This window comes from Chiloscyllium punctatum, chromosome 36 (genome assembly GCF_047496795.1).
Source record: "Chiloscyllium punctatum isolate Juve2018m chromosome 36, sChiPun1.3, whole genome shotgun sequence".
In the NCBI taxonomy this organism is placed as follows: domain Eukaryota; kingdom Metazoa; phylum Chordata; class Chondrichthyes; order Orectolobiformes; family Hemiscylliidae; genus Chiloscyllium; species Chiloscyllium punctatum.
In genome coordinates this window covers 75,171,305-75,192,306 of record NC_092774.1, presented here as the reverse complement: position 1 = coordinate 75,192,306, position 21,002 = coordinate 75,171,305, and the positions used below count along the sequence as shown (strand labels likewise).

Sequence of the window (21,002 nt, the reverse complement as noted above, 5' to 3'; positions counted from 1 at the left end):
GGATGGTGCTTTCAATTTTGTGGAATAACAAAAGAAAAGTATATTCCGCAGAAAGTAGAATTGCTTGTTCAGAGTTGTTACCCTGCACTGAGTGTAATGACTTTTGTAATCTCTCTTTACAGAGTATTTGAAGATCTGAAGACAGAAATTTCAAAATCGACAGATGAAGGCCTTATGCCCGAAGCATTGACTCTTCTGCTCCTCAGATGCTGCCTGACCTACAGTGTTTTTCCAGCGTCACACTTTTGAACTCTTGACTCTCCAGCATCTACAGTCCTCACTTTCACATCAATGTCTGACAGTGACACTGGGACATCGGGACTGCAACGACTTTTGACTGTGATTCTGTGAGAAGGAGCAAAGCGTTTGCTTCCTGCTCGAGTGCATTTTTAGAATCAGTGGGACTGGATGAGAGACCCGACGTTGCACCGCAGTGAGTGTGGAGCCTGAAACAGTTATACAGACTGGAAAGAGGAATTCACGGCAGGGTGGGGCTGAACCTTCGGCCATGGAGAAACCTGAGGAATCCCGTCCCGTGAAGAAACCGTGGAAGTGTGGCGACTGTGGGAAAGGCTTCTGTGCCCCGTCTGCCCTGGAGACTCATCGGCGCAGTCACACCGGTGAGAGGCCCTTCAGCTGCCCCGAGTGCAGGAAGGGCTTTACCCAGGCATCCGCCCTGCTGACCCACCGGTGGGTCCACACGGGGGAGAGGCCTTTCTGCTGCCCCGAGTGTGGGAAGGTCTTCAGCAATTCCTTCGCCCTGCTGAGGCACCAGCGAATCCACAAGGGGGAGAGGCCACTCTCCTGCCCCGAGTGCGGGAAGGCCTTCAGTGATTCCTCCCACCTGCTGACCCATCGGCGAGTCCACACAGGGGAGAGGCCCTTCAGCTGCTCCAAATGCAGGAAGGCCTTTACCCAGGCCTCTGCCCTGCTGATCCATCAGCGGCTCCACACAGGAGAGCGGCCCTTCAGCTGCCCAGAGTGTGGTAAAGGCTTCAGCGATTCCTCCACCCTGCAGACCCACCAGCGGGTCCACACGGGGGAGAGGCCCTTCAGCTGCTGTGAATGCGGGAAGTGCTTTACCCAGGCCTCTGCCCAGCTGAGACACCAGCGGTCCCACACCGGGGAGAGGCCCTTCAGGTGCCCCGAGTGTGGGAAGGGCTTTGCCCGGGCCTCCAGACTCACCAGCGGATACACACGGGGGAGAGGCCCTTTAGTTGTCCCGAGTGCGGGAAGTGCGTTACCCAGGCCATCACACTTCAGAAACACCAGCAGGTCCACATAGGGGAGAGGCCCTTCAGTGTTCACCTGCTCCTCCCACCTGCAGAGGCACCAGCAAGTTCACGTACCATAGTAGAGGCATTGAAGGAATGACGGCTGAGTGCCGTTATTGACTGGAGTATTAACCCAGTTCTGGGGCCTCCCGGGTTCGAATCCTGCCGTGGCAGATGGTGAAATTGGAATTCAGTCAGTAATCTGGAGTTCCAAGTCTAACGATGAAGACCATTTTGGGGTGGGCGCGGGGGGTGGTGTTGGGGTGAGAAAACCCCATCTGATTCACTCACGCCATTTTTTTAGGAAGGAAACTGCCGTTGTGGGAAAGGATTCACTCAGTCGTCCCAGCTGCATCCTTTACCCTGTCTGGCCTATGGTTGACTCCACACTGCACCCAAGCCCCCCCCTCCATGCCTCCCCGCCCCCTTTCTCTCCCCCTCCCATTCCCTTTTTGCTGGGGGGGAATCTGAAGCTGTAACAAAGTTGGGTCACAATAAAGGGTTACCTGAACTTCCCGCCAGGCTCAGACTCTCATTGATGGCTTTGAGCTTCAAATGGTTTTTGTTTTAAACCTGTTGATTTCTTTCAGCCTCCTGCACGAAGTTTCCAATGTCGTGTATCAGATGGAACAGTGAATGAGTAGCTCGTATCGTTGGAAATTGCAGATATTTCAGGAGTGCAGGTCCTGTGTTGTTTTATGGGCATTGTAAAGTTTCCTGGCAGCACCAGGAGGTGGGGGCTGTGTTCATTCGAAATGATGGGCAGTTGCTGGTGTTGGACTGAGGTGGAGAAAGTTAAAATCGACACCACTCCAGGTTAGAGTCCCAACAGATTTATTTGGGAGCGCTAGCTTTCGGAGCGCTGCTCCTTCATCGGGTAGGTGTTGGGCAGGATCATAAGACATAGAATTTATCGCAAAACATTACAGTGCCATGCAGTTGATAAGATTTCCTGAACAAGTCCAGTTGCGATTCAGTCTTTCATCTTTTCGAATGGGTTGCAGGTTTCGGTTCATTAACATGTATATCCCAGAACTACCTTTAAGTCACATTCTCCCGATGACTTAAGATTTTGTAAAAATAGGTGACATCTCAGCTCAGACAAAGCAAGAAAGGTGTGAGGTTCAAGTCCGTCTGTATCCCAGTCCTGAGACACACATATTCTATTTCCAAAGTAGGAATTTATAAAATATTACATAGATTGACTGCCTGCAGATTGTGCTTTTTGAGCAAAATACAATGTATCTGCAAATGCAAATTCACTGCATAGGTTTGTGTGTGTGTGTGTGCGCGTGCGCATGAGAGAGTGAGTGTTTGCATGTGCATGCTTGCTAAAGTGTGTCGATGCAGTGGAGTATAAGCCTGTGAGAGGGTGTGGGAGGTGTGTGTGAGAGAGGGTCTGTGTGACTGGGTGTGTATGTGTGGGAGTGAGAGACAGTGTTAAGTGTAGTGTGGTCACCCAAGGTCCCAGTTGAGACCGTCCTCATGGGTTCCAAACTTGGCTATCGGCCTTACAGCACCAAGGATCCGGGTTCGATTCCCACCTCGGACAACTGTCTATGTGGAGTTGGCACATTCTCCTCATGGGTTTCCTCCAGGTGCTCTAGTTTCCTCCCACAATCCAAAAGATGAGCAGGTCAGTTGAATTGGCCATGCTAAATTCCACATAGTGTTGGGTCCATTAGTCAGAGGTAAATATAAGGTAGGGGAACAGGTCTGGGTGGGTTACTCTTTGGAGGGTCAATGTGAACATTTTGGGCCAAAGGGCCTGTTTCCATACTGTAGAGAATCGAATCTAATCTACACATACATGTTGGAGAGGGCAGGGTGAGACTTGTCTTTCACTTTGCAGAAGGTGGGAGGTTCTGGATGCTGTGATTCAGCGTAAACACATGCTGGAAGACCTTTGGCTCAGAGGAAGCCAGGCTGCAGACACGTCACGGGGAAAGTTAACCGGACACTTTATTCCAGGAGATGGTCATTCCCCTCTGGACAGAGCCTTCTGATTAGGTCAGTGGATAGGGTCAGAAGGGTGTGAGTGTGAATCACACAGGTAAAGGGGATCTGAGATTGGGAGGCAGGGGGAGGAGCTAACTGGCTGAGTGGTGGGAGGGGGAGCGCTGGGGGTAAGGGCAGAATATTGACAGGTGATTGTCGTCTTTCTCTGAAGTTAGCAGCAGGAGGCCAGATGGCGTCGGTGTCTGTCTGGCACCAGGTTCAGGAACCGACGTGCTCAGGACAAGAGAAGTGGGAAAGGGAGGCTGCAGTGGGTGTGGTCCACAAATCTCAGGAGGGCAGAGCCTTTGCTGAGGGCGCATGAGAAGTCAGAAGCTAAAAAGATAAAGCAGAACATCAAAGCTCTGGGTGGCATGGTGGCTCAGTGGTCAGTACTGCTGCCTCACAGTGCTGGGTTTGATTCCAGCCTCAGGCGACTTTGGCACATTGTCCCCCTTGTGTCTGCGTGGATTCCTCCCACAGTCCAAAGATCTGCAGTTTAGGGTGGATCAGCTGTGCTGAAGTGTCCAAGGATATGCATTTTCAGGTGCGTAAGCCATGGGGAACTGCAGGGTTGTATGGTAAGTGGGTTGGTCTGGTGGGATGCTATTTGGAAGGTCAGTGTGAGGTAAATGGACTGAATGGCCTGCTGGGATAAGGATTATGTGATTCTACTGCTTTAGCCATTTGTATATTGAGAAATTATTACTGTGGTCCTGGGGAAGGTTGGATTTGTAGTGTCACTGCCCTCTGTCCATTCTCTTTCTGTCCCCTGTCCATTTTCTCTCTCTTGACACCCACCCTCAGCTCCTCCCCCCTCAACCATTCTCTTTCCCCACCACCTGTTATTTCTCGTGCCTCCATCCCTCTTTGATTGCTGTATCAAGCCCTTCTAAGAAGAGAGAGACAGATGGTGATGACTCTACCTGGGAGATGGGGGTGCACGAGAAATGACTGATCTTTAACATTGAGAATAGCTACTCAAACAACATTAAAGCATGTTAAATTCTATTTTTCAGAAAGATGCCTGCAGCTTTTTTAAACTTGTGTTGAAATATATGCAGTTTGACCACAGTTGAGGACAGACTGTAAGGGGCGAGTTGCCTATTCTAATATTGTGAAATTGTTTCTATGTAGAATAGAGCCATGGAGCACATAATGAAACAGTTTGGTCTGTGCCGACCAGACATCCTAAATTAATCTATTCCTATTTGCCAACACTTGGCCCAACCCCTTTAAACCTTCCTCTTCGTACACCCATTCAGATGCCTTTTAAAAGTTGGAATTGTACCAGCCTCCACTCCGGCAGCTCATTCAATACATTTACCATCCTCTGCATGAAACAAGTTACCCCTTAGGTCCGTTTTAAATCTTTCCCCACTCACCCTCTAGTCCTGGCATTTCCTGAGGCAAATTAAATGTCACACTTTTTTTCTAATCCTTTGGTCCCTCATCTTTCCCCACTCAACCGAAACCTATGCCCTCCAGTTTGTGGCTCCCCTAACCGAAGGAAAAGAAGTACAAAAGATTAGATTACTTAGTGTGGAAACAGGCCCTTCGGCCCAACAAGTCCACACCGCCCCACCAAAGCGCAACCCACCCATACCCCTAACCTAACACTACGGGCAATTTAGAATGGCCAGTTCACCCTAACCTGCACGAGGAAACCCACACAGACACCGGGAGAACGTGCAAACTCCACACAGACAGTTGCCTGAGGTGGGAATTGAACCTGGGTCTCTGGCGCTGTGAGGCAGCAGTGCTAACCACTGTGCCGCCCTTACGGGCAGTCAGCCAAAAGTTGAGCAGCCAGCCAAAATGCAAAAGGAATACAATGTCGAGCCACGGAGTGGGGGGAAGGAAATTGTGGTTCAACTTTTTTTCCTCCGATTGCCATTTGGAGACTTCAAATCTGTCAGTAACGTAAGCATTTCTGAAGAGCATAATGCGCATGGCCGTCGGTGTCATCAAGGACTGCGCATGTCCGCTGGTGTCAGCAAAGACTGCATGCTCCTGGTTGTACGCACAAACGACTCATGACCTACTTTTGATGGACCAATAGGAAACTTGGGAGGACCGGAAGGAATCTTGTCCTCCTGCCAATCAGAGCACCGCTAGTGTCTGAATGCGGAAGTTGGACAATGAGCTTCTGAAGCAGCACCTGCTGCTGCTCCTTTCTCTCTGAATAAAAATTGAGCTTTACCCCAAACTGCAACTTTCTTCCTCTGTCCAACAACTGTGAGTACAGCACTCTCTTTTCTCGCCATCTGTTCCACTTCTTTTTTCGTTTTGGCGTTCAATTGTTGACTTCCAACAACTGAAAGGAAAGGGAGTGAATTCAGGGTGGGGTCAGAGTGTAGAAATATTGGTCGACAGTGTGGTGCTGGAAAAGCATAGCAGGTCAGGCAGCATCCGAGGAGCAGGAAAATCGACGTTTCGGGCAAAGGTCCTTCATCAGGAATTTTCCTGCTCCTCGGATGCTGCCTGACCTGCGTGCTTTTCCAGCACCACACTCTCGACTTTAATCTCCGGCATCTGCAGTACTCACTTGTCTAGAAATGTTGGTCCAGATCTGTGTCTCAATTGGCAAATGCGTGACCACAATGTGATAATATAGCCTTTGCTGTGGGAAAACAAAAGCAGAAAGGAGGTGCATTGTTTTAATGGTGATATGTTGGGATATGGAGAAAGTGAGGAGTGCAGATGCTGGAGATCAGAGTTGACAAGTGTGGCCCTGGAAAAGAACAGCAGGTCAGACAGCATCCAAGGACCAGGAGAGTCGACGTTTTGGACATGAGCCGTTCATCGGGAATGTTGTGTGGATGTACAAAGAGGTTTCAGTGTCTTTCTACACCAGTCAATATCCGTTGTCAGACAGGTGCACTAAGCAGTCAGCAGGGCAAGTGGTGTATTAGCAAGTGGAATTGAGTTCAGAAGTGGGGTGGGGCCTTCCTGTGGTTAGGGGGTCATTGAATATATTCAAGGCTGAATTCATCTGATTTTTGAACAACAATGAAGTGGATGGTTGAGGGAACAGAAAAAATGGTTTTAAGAACAGTTACAGAATCGTACAGCACAGAAACAGATACTTGATTTCATGCTGACTATATTCATAAACTAAACTAGTCCTACCTTGTTTGGCCTATATATCTCTGAGCCTTTCCTATCCATAAGAGCAGAAATTAAGCCATTCAGCCCACTGGATCTGTCCATACCATTCAATCATGGCTGAGAAGTGTCTCAGCCCCATTCTCCTGTTTTCTCCCTGTAACCCTTGATCCCCTTGATACTCAAGAACTGTTTCTGTCTCAGTGTTAAATATCCTCAGTTACCTGGCCTCCACAGCCTTCTGTGGCAATGAATTCCATCAGTTCACCACTCTCTGGCTAAAGAAATTTCTCCTAATCTCCGTTTTGAAAGGTCTTCCCTTTACTCTAAGGCTATGCCCTCGGCTGCTAGTCTCTCCTTCCAATGGAAACATCGTCCCAACATCAACTCTGTCCAGGCCATTGAGTATTCTGTTTGTTTCAATTAGATTCCCCTGAGTGTGGCCCTGTTAATCAGCATGAACCCAGACCCTTCAGGATGAGGTACAGCAGGGATTAGGTTCAAAAAAGTGAGAATGGAGGGAGCGTGTGGGATGGAGATTTTGAGCTTCCAGGGAATAAGAATTAGAGAGTTCGCTATAAATTAGAATTGATTGGATGGGGCAATGGGCCAGGGAGTGGCAGATGGAGATTAATTTAGGGAAATGTGATGTTTGCATTTTGGTAAGGCAATCCAGGCAGGACAGTTAAGGGAGTATTTCAGAACAAAGAGACCTTGGAGTGCAGGTTCATTGTTCCTTGAAAGTGCAGTCTCAGGTAGCCAGAATAGTGAAGAAGGCATTTTGTATGCTTTCCTTTATTAGTCAGAGCATTGAGTATCGGAGTTGGGAGGTCATGTTGTGGCTGTACAGGACATTGGTGAGGCCATTTTTAAAATACTGCATTCAATTCTGGTCTTCCTGCTACAGGAAAGATGGTGTGAAACTTTGAAAGGGGTCAGAAAAGACTTGAAAGGCTGTTGCCAGAGTTGGAGGGTTTGATGTACAGAGAGAGGCTGAATCGGTCAGGGATATTTTCCTGGAGCATCGGACGCTCCGGGATGACCTTATAAATACTTATAAGGGGCATGGATAGGGTGAATGCAAAACTAGAGAGCATATGTTTGAGGTGAGAGGGGAATGATTTAAAAGGGACATGAAGGGCAACTTGTTTCATGCAGAAGGTAGTGCATGTATTGAATGAGCTGTCATAGGAAGGGGTGGAGCCTGATATAATTACAGCATTTAAAAGGCATCTGGATGGGTACAAGAATAGGAAGGGTTTAGAGGGATATGGGCCAAATACTGGTAAATGGGACTAGATTAAGTTAGGATATCTGGGCGGCACATACGAGTTCGACTGAAGGGTCTGTTTCTGTGCTGTATGACTCTCTGGGTCTTTGGTGAAACCAGAAGTGTCACTGTGCAGACTGGACTTTCAGAGCAGCCTTCAAAGATGTTTTGTCCTTACTGGGAGCAGAAGATGTTACAATGAAATCTTTCATTTATGAGACAGCACCTGAGTGAGTGAGTACATTTGAGATTTTGGTGGAAAGTGGGATTTCATTGCACTGTGGGGATGAAACCCTGCCCTATCCAGTCATTTCTGCTGGTGGGTGAGACCACTCCTCAAGATTAGTTGGAGTAGATTTAGGATAGAGAGAAGGAAGAACTGCTTTTCCCAGAGAATAGTGAATCTACGTAATTCTCTGCCCAGGGAAGCAGTAGAGGCAGCTTAATTAAGTGTATTCAGGACGCAGTTAGATGGGTTTTTGCATGGTAAAGGTATTAAGGGTAGTTGGGACAATGCAGGGAGGAGACGCTGAGACAATGGAGAGATCAGTCATGATCTAAATGAATGGCAAAGCAGACTCGATGGGCCAAATGACCTACTCCTGCTTCTATTACTATGAAACTCTAACCCTGCATTTCCCATGGCTAACCCACCTAACCTGCACATCTCTGGACACTATGGGCAATTTAGCATGGCCAATCCGAATCAAGGCCAGTGAGCAATACAGTGATGTGAAAAATGAACATCCAAGAACGACAAAGACATGGAGAGTAAATGTACCAGCAATCAAAACTGGATTCGAAAGATCATAAAAATTGAAACTAAAAATGGTATGTCTGAATGTGTGCTGCATTGGAGCAAAAGCGAATGAATTGACTGCACACATTGAAGTGAATAATTAAAATATGGGACTCCTTACAGAGATATGGCTCCAGGATGATAAGGATTGGATCCTCAATATTGAGGAGGTGATCAAATAGAAAGCAAGATAAAGGTAGAGGGTTAGCACAGGTAATCAAAGCACCGATCACAGGGGAATCTGGTGTCAGCTCCGATTTCGGGTCCTGATTTCTCACCCCTTCTGGATTTCTGCTGATGCTTTGACCCCCTTATTTTTTTACACCTTCCGGAACAATAAGTCAATCCAGACCCACAATCTCCCAACCTGTTAACCGTCCAGACACCGAGTGTAGTCATAGCAGGGAATAAAACAAGAAATGTGAACCAAAATTAGGTGCTTGTGCTTAATATTGTTCAATAGGAAGTAAACCAGAAATAGTATTCTCCCAGGATTTCTACAGTGCCTTATTTGAGGAATTCTCTCACCGTTACATCGAGCTATTAATACCCACTATGATTTACAACAATATTTATACCAACAGAAAAAAAAAGTATCTGTTGTCAAATTGACATAGAGATATACAGCATGGAAACAGACTTTTTCTCTCTCTCATGCACACACATGCACAAGTCCATGGGGGTGAATTTGTGTTTGCCGAATGATATTTATTCTATTTTCCTCAGAAAATGCACAATCTGCAGGCAGTTAATACATGTAATATTTTGTAAATTCCACATTGGAAATAGAACCAGTCTGACTCTAGACTGGGATACAGACAGATTCTGACCTCACACCTTTAATGCATTGTTTGAGCTGACGTGTCTCCTTTTGTTATAAAGCCTTAGTTATCCTGAGAAGGTGCCTTACAGGAAGTTCTGGGATTTACATATTAATGATATCTGCAATCCATTGTAAAAGATGAAAGACTTAACAATCCAGGTTTGTTCAGTATATCATTTCAATGGCAGGACACTGTAATGCTTTTCCAAAATTCTGTGTCTTGTGATCTTACACTCCACAACCACCTGATGAAGGAGCAACTCTCCAAATGCTAGTGCTTCCAGATAAACCCATTGGACGAGAACCTGGTGTTGTGATTTTTAACTTTGTCCAGGTAAGGTGTGATTGGACAGGTCAAATTACCCATCGTGCCCAGGGATGTGCAGGTTAGGGTGGATTGGCGGTGCTAAATTACCCACAGTGCCCAGGGATGTGCAGGTTAGATGTATTAGTCAAGGGGTAAATGTAGACCAATAGGAGTAGGGGAATGGGTGTGGTGAGGTTGCCATTCGGAGGTTGGTGTGGACTTGTTAGAACAGTGAGGGTTCTGTGAAGAGAAGGGATTTTTGTTAACTGTTCAGGAAGTGGGGGGGGGGAAGCGTTGGGTGGAGTGTGGGGGAGGAAATTTGTTCACTTGTAGCAACTGGAGTGAACCCAGGGAGGGAGCAGACTCTGCAAACTCAGAAATGTGTCTTAATTACCCGGGTAAGGAAGGTTGGAAGGATAGGGTGTTGCTGTTTTCCCTAGTGCGTTAGAATGTGAGGGGTAACCTGATAGACTTATTTAAAATCATGAGGGGCATGGATTGGGTAAATAGACGAGGTATTTTCCTTGGGATGGTGAGTCCAGAACTTGAGGGTAATAGATTTAAGGTGAGGGCGGGGGGGAGACTGCAAAGAGACCGAAGGGGCAACATTTTTACGCAGAAAATGGTGGATGTATGGAATGAGCTGCCAAAGGAAGTGGTGAAGGCTGGTACAATGACAACATTTAAAAGTCATCAGCATGAGTGTATGAAAAGGAAGGGTTCAAAGGGATATGGGCAAAACGCTGGCAAATGGGACGAGATTCATTTTGAATATCTGGTTGGGCACAGAAGAATTTGACTGAAGTGTCTGTTTCTGTGCTGTACATCTCGATGACTCTGGCTTTCCACAAATGTTTGTCATGTCTGTATGTTCAGTTTCTCTCTGGTGGTGGTGTCAATGTCTTGATGGCTCATTTTGCTTTCCCCCCAACTTCCTGGGAATGTTAACCATTTTGTCTGGTTGTTCTTCAAGAACCTGCATTGCAGGTTCACCCTGAATTGATGTTTGTTTGCTTCCCAAAATCAGACCTGCTCAGTCTCAGCAATATCCCAGTGTTGTGAAAGATATTAAATTTCAGGTGGAGTTATCCAAAATTCAGTCTTGACGTTTTTGCTTTTCTGCCCCTATAAGATCCTGAATCAACACATTCAGGAGAATGAGTTAGAGAGAGAGATATAGTGCTTTCAGTTTTGTGGAATAACAACACAAACAAATTGCTTGTTCTGAATTTTTATTCTGGACTGACAGTAATGAATTTTGTAATCGTTTTTTCCAGAGTATTTGAAGATCTGAAGACGGAAGTTTCAAAATCAACAGATGAAGGCCTTATGCCCAAAATGTTGACTCTCCTGCTCCTCAGATGCTGCCTGACCTGCTGTGCTTTTCCAGCATCGCACTTTTCAATACTGACTCTCCAGCATCTGCAGTCCTCACTTTGACATCAATGTCTGACAGTCACTCAATCCATCGGGATCACAACAATTTTCAACTATGATTCTGTGAGAAAGAGCAAAGCTTTTTGGTTCCTGTTTCAGTCCATTTTCAGCATCAGTGGAACTGGATGAGAGACCCCACTGTTGGAGTGCACTGAGTGTGGAGCCTGAAACAGTTATAAGGCCTGGGAAGAGGAGTTCACGGAGCGGAGGAGCTCTACACGTATTGTGTGCGGCTGAAGCTTCGGCCATGGAGAAACCCAAGGAATCCTGCCCCATGGAGAAACCGTGGAAGTGTGGTGACTGTGGGAAAGACTTCCGTTTCCCATCTGCTCTGGAGATTCATCGTCGCAGTCACACCGGAGAGAGGCCGTTCCCCTGCACAGAGTGTGGGAAGGCCTTCAGCAATTCCTCCGACCTGGTGAGGCACCGGCGGGTCCACACCAGGGAGAGGCCCTTCAGCTGCCCCAAGTGTGGGAAGGCCTTCAGCAATTGCTCTGACCTGTTGAGGCACCGGCGGGTCCACACAGGGGAGCGGCCCTTCAGGTGCTCTGCATGTGGGAAGGGCTTTACCCAGGCCTCCACCCTGTTGGCCCACCGGCAGGTCCACACTGGGGAGAGGCTGTTCCTCTGCACCGAGTGCGGGAAAGGCTTCAGCAATTCCTTCGACCTGCTGACCCACCAGCGGGTCCACGCGGGGGAGAGGCCATTCCCCTGCACAGAGTGCAGGAAGGCCTTCAACAGTTCCTCCGACAGGCTGAAGCACCAGCGGGTCCACACTGGGGAGAGGCCCTTCAGCTGCCCAGAGTGTGAGAAGGGCTTTACCCAGGCCTCTGACCTGCTGAGACACCAGCGGGTCCACACAGGGGAGAGGGCGTTCACCTGCTATCAGTGCGGGAAGAGTTTTAACCGCTCATCCCACCTGCAGAGACACCAGAGAGTTCACATGCCATCGCAGGGGATTTAAAGCAGCGACAGCTGAGTGCCTTTATCGACTGGACTATCAACCCAGTTCCGGGGAGCTGCCAAGGCAGATGGTGGAATTGGAATTCGATTAGAAATCTGGAGTTCAGAATCTAACAACGAAACAATTGTCAGGGAGGGGAGGGGAAACCCTCATCTGATTCACTCTCAACCTTTTTAGGGAAGGAAACTGCTGTTGTGTGAACGGATTCACTCACTCGTCCCAGTGCATCCTTTACCCGGGCTGGCCTACACGTGATTCCAGACCCACAGCAGTCTGGTTGACTATTCTGCACTCCTTCTCTTCCTCCCCCCCACCACCCCCCCATCCCAACTCCAGTCGATGAGGGGGGAGAAACCTACTTGGAGACAAGGTATGGGTTTGAATTGGTGCATGAGGCAATACTTCTTCTAGTTTATGGCTACACCAAGGATCCAATTCCAAAAGGACAACTCTGTGCTGACAAATAGTAAAGAACGTGGGGGGGGAGAAGTGTGTGTGCTTTGACCTTGAGCTGTTTTTTTTTAAAAAAAAGATACTTTTTCTACACCTTTTTGCTGGGGTGGATCTGAAGCTGTAACAAAGTTGGGTCGCAATAAAGGTTACCTGAACCTCCTGCCGGGCTCAGATTCTCATTGAAAGCTTTGAGCTCCAACAGGTTTTTGTTTAAAAGCTGCCCATTTCTTTCAACCTCCTGTGCTAAGTTTCCAATGTCATGTATCAAATGGAGCAGTGAATGAGTAGCTAGTATCATTAGAAATTATAAATTTTTTTAGGAATGCAGGCACTGCATTGTTTAATCAGCATTGTAAAGTTTCGTGGCGGAAGTGTGGGCTGTGTTCACCAGAAACGTTGCGGAGGTGTCAGTGTTGGACTGGTGTGCACAAAGTTAAAATCTCACAACACCAGGTTATAGTCCAACAGGTTTATTTGGAAGCACTAGCTTTCAGAGCTCTGCTCCTTCATCAGGTAGCTGTGGAGCAGGATCGGAAGACACAGGTTGTATAGCAAAAGATCACAGTGTCATGCAACTGATAGGATATATTGAACAAACCTAGATTGCTGTTAAGTCTTCCATCTTTTAGAATGGTTTGCAGCTTTCTGTTCATTAATATGTAAATCCCAGAACTACTTTTAATTCATGTTCTCAAGGTGACTTAAGGTTTTATAAAAATAGTGACATCTCAGCTCAGACAATGCATGAAAGGTGAGAGGTTCGGTTTGTCTGTATCCCAATCTTGAATCAGACTGGTTCTATTTCCAAAGTATGAGTTGATAAAATATTACATGGATTGATTGCCTTCATTAACTGCCTGCTGATTTTTCCACAAAAAGCACACATTGAATCTATCTGCAAATATAATACTGCAAATGCAAATTCATCCCATGGACTTGTATATATGTGCATGCATGAGAGAGTAGTGTGAGTGCATGTGTGTATGATGGAGTATGAGCCACTGAACAGCATCTTCATAGAGAATACTGTGCACGTCAGGTGAGGTGCCAGAAGACAGGAGGTTGGCTAACGTGGTGCCACTGTTTAAGAAGGGTGGTAAGGACAAGCCAGGGAACTATAGACCAGTGAGCCTGACGTCAGTGGTGGCACATTGTTGGAGGGAATCCTGAGGGAGAGGATGTACATGTATTTGGAAAGGCAAGGACTGATTACGGATAGTCAACATGGCTGTGTGTGTGGGAAATCATGTCTCACAAACTTGACTGAGTTTTTTGAGGAAGTAACAAAGAGGATTCAGGAAGGCAGAGCAGTAATGTGATCTATATGGACATCAGTAAGGCGTTTGACAAGGTACCCCATGGGAGACTGATGAGCAAGGTTAGATCTCGAGGAATACAGAGAGAACTAGCCATTTGGATACAGAACTGGCTCAAAGATAGAAGACAGAGGGTAGTGGTGGAGGGTTGTTTTTCAGACTGGAGGCCTGTGACCAGTGGAGTGCCACAAGGATCGGTGCTGGGTCCACTACTTTTTGTCATTTACATAAATGATTTAGATGCGAGCATAAGAGGTACAATTAGAGGGAGAGGCTGAATAGGCTGGGGCTGTTTTCTCTAGAGTGTCAGAGACTGAGGGGTGACCTTATAAAGGTTTACAAAATTATGAGTGGCATGGACAAGATAAATAGACAAAGTTTTTTCCCTTGGGTTGGAGAGTCCAGAACTAGAGGGCATAGGTTTAGGGTGAGAGGAGAAGGATATAAAAGAGACCTAAGGGGCAATGTTTTCACACAGAGCGTGGTACGTGTATGCAATGAGCTGCCAGAAGAAGTGGTAGAGGCTGGTACGAATGCAACATTTAAGAGGCATTTGAATGGGTATATGAATAGGAAAGGTTTGGAGCGATGTGGGCCAGGTGTTGAGGGGCGGGACTAGATTCGGTTGGGATATCTGGTCGGACCGAAGGGTCTGTTTCCATGCTGTACACTTCTGACTCTCTGCTTGTTCAGCAAAAGCCGCGCATGCTCTGTCTGCAGAAACAGTGCAAACCCTTCTTCAAATGGACCAATGAGAAGCCAGACAAGGAGCCTAGTCCTCCTGCCAATCACAGCTCCCCAATTGTCTGAATGCAGAAGATGGACCATCAGGTTTTGATGCTGCTGCTGCTCCTCTCCAAATGAAGATCGAGCTTCACCTCAGACTGCAACTTCCTTCCTCTATCCGTCATCTGTGAGTACGGCACTGTCTTTACCATTTCATTTATTCATTCTGGGGTTAAATTGTTGACTTGCAGCAACTGAAAAGAAAACGACTGAATCCAGGGAGGGGACAGAGTTGGGAAACGTTGGTCCAGGTCTGTGTCTCAATTGACAAACGCACAGCAAATGCAGTCCCACAGTGTAAAGTGATAACCTCTTATGAAAAAAATAACTGCCGAAAGGAGGTGCGTTGTTTAAATGGTGATATATTGGGATGTGGAGAAAGTGAGGACTGCAGATCCTGGAGATCAGAGTCGAAAAGTGTGGCACTGGAAAAGCACAGGAGGTCAGACAGCATCCGAGAAGCAGGAGAATCAACGTTTCAGGCATGAGCCCTTTATCAGGAATGATGTGTGGATGTAAAAAGTGGCGTCAGCATCCTTCCACACCAGTCACTGCCAGTTGTCAGACGGATGCAGCAAGCAATCAGCAAGGCAAGAGGTATATTAGCAAGAGGAATTGATTTCAGAAGTAGGGATGTCTTCTTGCAATTAGGGGGTCATTGAATATATTCAAGGCTGAGTTCAGCTGATTTTAGAACAACCATGAAGTGGATGTTTATGGGGGAAGGCAAGTAAAATGATTTTAAGACCAGTACAGAACAGTTAGAGTCATACAGCACAGAACAGACCCTTCAACCCAACTCGTCCATGCTGACTATATTCAAATCTAAACCACTCCCACCTGCCTGTGTTCAGCCCATATCCCCCTGAACCTTTCCTATTCATGTACTTATCCAAATGTCTTTTAAATGATGCTGCTCAACCTGCATCCACCATTTCCTCTGGACATTCATTCCACACAAACCACTGTTTAAAAAAAAAGGTGCTCCTCATGTGTTTTTTAAATCTTTCTCCTCTCACCTTAATTTGCAGCCTAATCTTGAAACGACTCATGCCGTTCACCTTATCTATGCCCCTTATGGTTTTGTAAACCTCTATAAAGAGAACAAAGAACCTTACAGCACAGGAACAGGCCCTTCAGCCCTCCAAGGCTATGCTGATCGAGATATTCTATCTAAACCTGCCGCCTATTTTCTAAGGATCTGTATCCCTCTGCTCCTTGCCCATTCATGTATCTGTCTAGATACATCTTAAAGGACGCTATCGATCCCACCCCTACTGCCTCCGCTAGCGATGCATTCGAGGCGCCCACCACCCTCTGTGTAACTTTCCATGTATATCTCCCTCAAACCTTTACCCCCTCACTTTGAACTCGTAACCCTGAGTAATTAAGTCTTCCCCTCTGTGAAAATAATTCTTCCTATCCACCCGTTTACATCCCTCATGGTTTTTCGGCCTCAATCAGAACCCTCCCCAACCTCCTTATTTCCAAAGATAATAATCCTAATCTACTCAACCTCTCCTCATAGCTAGCGCTCTCCATAAAAGGCAACATCCTGGTGAACCTCCTCTGCACTCTCTCCAAAAGTATCCACTTCCAGTCGCCAGATTTCCAAAAGGATTTGTACGCAGTATTCCAAATGCCGCCAAACCAAAATCTTATATAACTTTAACATGACCTGCCAACTCTTTTATTCAATCCGTCTGATGATGGAACGCGTGTTGTATGCTGCCTTGACCACTCTACTGACATGCGTTGCCACCTTCAGAGAACAATAGACCTGAACACCCAGACCTCTCTGTACATCAATTTCCCCCAGGACCTTTCCATTTACTGTATAGTTCGCTCTTGAATTGCATCTTCCAAAATACATCACCTCGCATTTGTCTGGATTGAACTCCATCTGCCATTTCTCTTCCCAACTCTCCAATCTATATTCTGCTGTATCGTCTGACTATTTGATATTCCATCAATCTGAATGTCATCTGCAAACTTGCTAATGAAGCACCCAATACCTTCACCTTTCAACCTCCTGTGCTCCAGTGAAAAAGGTCCCAGCCTACCCTTCAATAGGTGTGAAGTCTGTCTGGGTCCCAATGTCGAGGTAAAAACCGAGTCAGCCTGACATTTTAGATAGAAAAGCTCTGCATTTAAATTACGTTCTTGAGAAAGTTACTGAAAACAGGTTCTGGGATTAACATACCAAAGAACAGAACTCCAGTCTAAAAGATGGAAGATTTAATCTAAATTGTTTAATGTATCACATCTCCATGAACTGGACTCTGTTGGCTATAAATAGTCTAATCATGATCTTATTCTCCACAACCACCTGAAGCAGCAGCAGCACTTCAGAGCGCCAGAGATCCGGGTTCAATTCCCACCTCGGGCAACTGTCAGTGTGGAGTTTGCACATTCTCCCCATGTCTGCGTGGGTTTCCTCCCACAGTCCAAAGATGTGCAGGTTAGGTGAAGTGGCCACGCTAATTTGCCTGTAGTGTTAGGTGAAGGGGTAAATGTTGGGGAATGGGTCTGGGTGAGTTGCTCTTCAAAGGGTCGGTTTGGGCTGAATGGTCTGTTTCCACACTGCAAGTAATAAAATCTAGAATAAATCTAATCACTCCGAAAGCTAAGGCTTCCAAACAAACCACGTTATGGCAGCAGCGGGAGATGTGGACTATATTCACTAAAAACAGTTAAGCAGTTAGATAACACGTTCGAATGGGAAGTGTGTATAACATGATCTCCCAACTCCTATACTCAATGCTATGAGCAATGAAGGAAAGCAAACCAAACACCGCCTTCACTAAACTGTCCACCTGAGACTCCAGCACTCCAAGGTCTCTTTATTCTGCAATACTCCCCTTAACTATGTCAGTCCTGCCTGGATTGCTTGACCAAAATGCAAACCTCTGATTTCTCTAAATTAAACTCCAACTGACACTCCTCGGCTCTTCAGCTGATCCCATAAATTCTAATTTATAGTGAACTCTTTCCTCTCTTATTCCCTGGAAGCTGAAAATCTCCATCCCACACTCACTCCCTCCATTTTCACTTTGCTTATAGCGGAAGAATGAAACTGAGAAACTTATCAGCCATGATTGAATGGAATGAGCAGACCTGGTGGCCTAATTTCTGCTCCTATGTCTTGTGGTCTCTTGCTGTCCTGGACACCGAGAGAGAGAATTGGGACCAGCATTGAACAGATCATGACTGGATATGGATCTACCTGCATCTAGGTGGATGGGCTGAGACTTTTTCACTGGCGCATAGGAGGTGGAGAGGTGACCTTATCAGGGTTTACAAAATCATGAGGGGAGAGATGAGGTGAACGACAGGTGTCCTTCCCCTAGGGTTGGGGTTTCAAGATTAGGGAGCAAATTTTGATGGTGACAGGAGAAAGAGATTTTAAAAAGACTTGAAGGCCACAATTTTTTTTATACAGAGTGGTTCACATGCAGACTAAATGTCTAGAGGAAGTGGTGGATGCAGGTACAGTAACAACGTTTAAAAGACATTTGGATAAGTTCATGAATAGGAAAGGTTTGGAGGGATATGGGCCAAAATACTAGCAGGTGGGACTGGTTTAGTTTGAGAACATAGTCAGCATGGACTAGTTGGACTGAAGGGTCTGTTTCTGTGCCGTATGGCTCTGTAACTCTGTTCTATACTGGTCTTAAAACCATTTTCTTGCCTTCCCCATAAACATTCACATAAAAATCAGATGAACTCAGTCTTGAATATATTCAATGACCCCCTAACTGTAGGAAGACATTCCCACTTCCGATCAGAATTCCTCTTGCTAATACACCACTTGCCTTGCTCAGTGCCTGCTGCACCTGTCTGACAACTGGCACAGAAGGACACTGATGCCTCTCTGAACATCCACGCATCATTCCTGATGAAGGGCTCATGCCCAAAACTTCGACTGTCCTACTGCTGCTTGACCTGCTGTGCTTTGCCAATTGTGGTCTTCTCCACATCGGGAAAACAGAGTGTAAACTCGGGGAACGGTTTGCTGAGCATCGCAGAGGCTGAGCGGACTTCCCAGTCTCCACCCATTTTAATGCCCCTTCCCACTCCCCTTCTGACATGACTACCTTTGGCTTCCTCCATTACCACAACAAACCAAACCACAAATTGGAGGAACAAAACCTCATCTTCTGTCTGAGCAGTCAACAGCCTGGAGGACTCAACACTGAGTTCTCCAATTTCAAATAATCTCCCATCCCATCCCCCAACTCACTTCCCAGCCCCTTCCACTCTTCCCTGCCAACTAGATTCCTTCCTCCCATTCACCAACCAGGTCGTACCAGGTTATGGGGATAAGGCAGGAACAGGATACTGATTGAGGATGATCAGCCATTATCACAATGAATGGTGGTGCTGGCTCGAAGGGCAGAATAGCCTACTCCTGCACCTATTGTCTATTGTACCCTCTACCTGTCTCCACCTATCCCCACTTCAATACCCTGCCCCCAGCACACCCTTGTTCCACAGCTCTCCCTATACCCACCCCCCAGGCCTGAACAAGAGTTACACCAGATACCTCGACTTCTCCACCTCCTAATACTGCCTGGCTTGCTACATTCTTTCAGTCTCCTGCCTGTCTATTTTGCCAATTGAGAACAAAGGCCTGGACTAACTTTTCCAGAGTCTGTCCCCTCGCTGGATTCACTCCCATTCCTTTCAGTTGCTCCAAGTCAACAACTGAACTTCAGAATGAAGTGTAAATGGAAATGGGGGTGAGAAAAGAGAGTGCCGTACTCTCAGATGTTGGACAGAGGAAAGGAGTTGCAGTCTGAGGTCAAGCTCAATCTTCATTCAGAGAGAGGAGAAGCAGGAGCTTCAGAACCTCATGGTCCAGCTTCCACATTCACCAACAGGGGAGCTCCGAATGGCAGGAGGACAATTCTCCCTCCGGTCCTCCAGTGCTCCTTATTTGTCCATCAAACGTAGGTCTCACCCCTTCTCTGCCGACAGCGAGGAACACGCCCAATGTTTTGGTGACACCGGCAAACATGTGCCTGCTTGTTGACACTGAGGAGTGTACACAATATGCACTGTAGCAATGCTGGTGTTATTGACAGACCTTAAATGTCCAAATTCCTATGGGAGAACAAAAAGGGGAGAGCCATATTTTTTTTCCATGTGGCTCAATATTTGATTGCTTTTGCATTTGTCTGGCTGCTCAATGTTTTTATGTCTTTTCCTCAATATGCTCTGTAGCAATGCTGGTGTTATTGACAGATTTTAAGTTTCCAAATGCCTATCGGCTAACAAAAACAGTACAGCCATAATTTTTTTCTCCCCCATGTGGCTCGATATTTGATTGCTTTTGCATTTGTGTGGCTGCTCAATGTTTAAGTCTTTTCCTCAGTGTTGGGGTGAGATTCACAATTAGAAGGCATAGGTTTAGGGTGAGACCACAAAGATACCTGAGGGGCAACATTTCCATGCAGAGGGTGGTGCGTATATGGAATGAGCTGCCAGAGGAAGAAGTGGAAGCTGATATAATTACAGCATTTAAAAGGTATCTGGCTGGGTATATGAATAGGAAGGGTTTAGAGGGATATGAGTCAAGTGCTGGCAAAGGGGACTAGATTAAGTTAGGATATCTGGTTGACATGGACAGGTTGGACCGAATGAGTCTGTTTCCGTGCTGTACATCTTTATGACTCTAAATAATAATAAGTCTACTTTTCCAAATAACAAACTATATCCATGTTAACAAGGCTTAGTGCACCACATACTTTATTAACCATTCTCAACAGGCCCTGCGCCTTCAATGACTGAGAAACATAGACATGCTGGTGCAAAATCTCCTTCAATAGTATTTACACACTACCCTAGGGAATTGCACAAGTAACAGCAAAGAGCAAACAGCACAAGGATTAAACAAACAGTGAGGGGTAAACAGCACAAGGATTAAACAAACAGTGAGGGGTAAACAGCACAAGGATTAAACAAACAGTGAGGGGTAAACAGCACAAGGATTAAATAAACAGTGAGGGGTAAACAGCACAAGGATGAAACAAACAGTGAGGGGTAAACAGCACAAGGATTAAATAAACAGTGAGGGGGTAAACAGCACAAGCCCCAGTAAAATCAGATGTAAAGTGAGTGTAAAATGTGACTATGACAGGACAGGCCCCACATTCCTTCCCCTCCGTCCCCCCCCCCCCCAACCTGCCTCACCTTTCACCTCCCGGGCCCAGTACCTTCCAGGTGGCCCCAGAGTTGACACAGGGGCCGCCCCACGACCAGTAGAACTCCACCACCCAGGCGGCCGACGGGTTCCCAAACAGGCCCTTAACCCCATCCGCCTCCAGAATGGTCACCGGCTCCTGCCTGCTGTCCAGCCGGGCGGTGTGGCCGTGACACAGCAGCTGCGCCAGGAAGGCGGCGGTGCCCAGTGACGGGTGTCTGCCCCGGGCCGCACGGCGCCATTTTCCTAACGGCCGCCCCTTCCC

General features: G+C 46.8%; 2 protein-coding genes and 1 long non-coding RNA gene across 6 annotated transcripts in view; 2 read left to right on the top strand and 1 right to left on the bottom strand.

Moving 5' to 3' along the window:
* Positions 1–1,790, top strand: part of LOC140460147 (uncharacterized) — a 23,485-nt gene extending 21,695 nt beyond the window's left edge. Inside the window, exon 4 of the mRNA XM_072554543.1 lies at positions 414–1,790. Coding sequence (XP_072410644.1) covers positions 414–1,285 — 872 coding nt within the window. The 3' untranslated portion in view covers positions 1,286–1,790. The remainder of the gene's footprint in view (positions 1–413) is intronic.
* The window catches only part of LOC140460719 (uncharacterized), a 14,152-nt gene extending 1,413 nt beyond the window's left edge, over positions 1–12,739 (top strand). For 2 of the 4 annotated variants that reach the window (XM_072555350.1, XM_072555348.1), the window contains exon 2: positions 10,854–12,739. In XM_072555350.1, coding sequence (XP_072411451.1) covers positions 11,261–11,977 — 717 coding nt within the window. In that variant the 5' untranslated portion in view covers positions 10,854–11,260 and the 3' untranslated portion in view covers positions 11,978–12,739. The other 2 variants (XM_072555349.1, XM_072555351.1) reach the window with 2 other exon arrangements.
* On the bottom strand, positions 2,092–21,002 carry LOC140460721 (uncharacterized). The gene is made up of 2 exons (XR_011954312.1): positions 20,728–21,002; positions 2,092–5,586 (listed from the first exon to the last, which is right to left on the bottom strand). It is a non-coding gene; the product is annotated as an uncharacterized lncRNA (long non-coding RNA).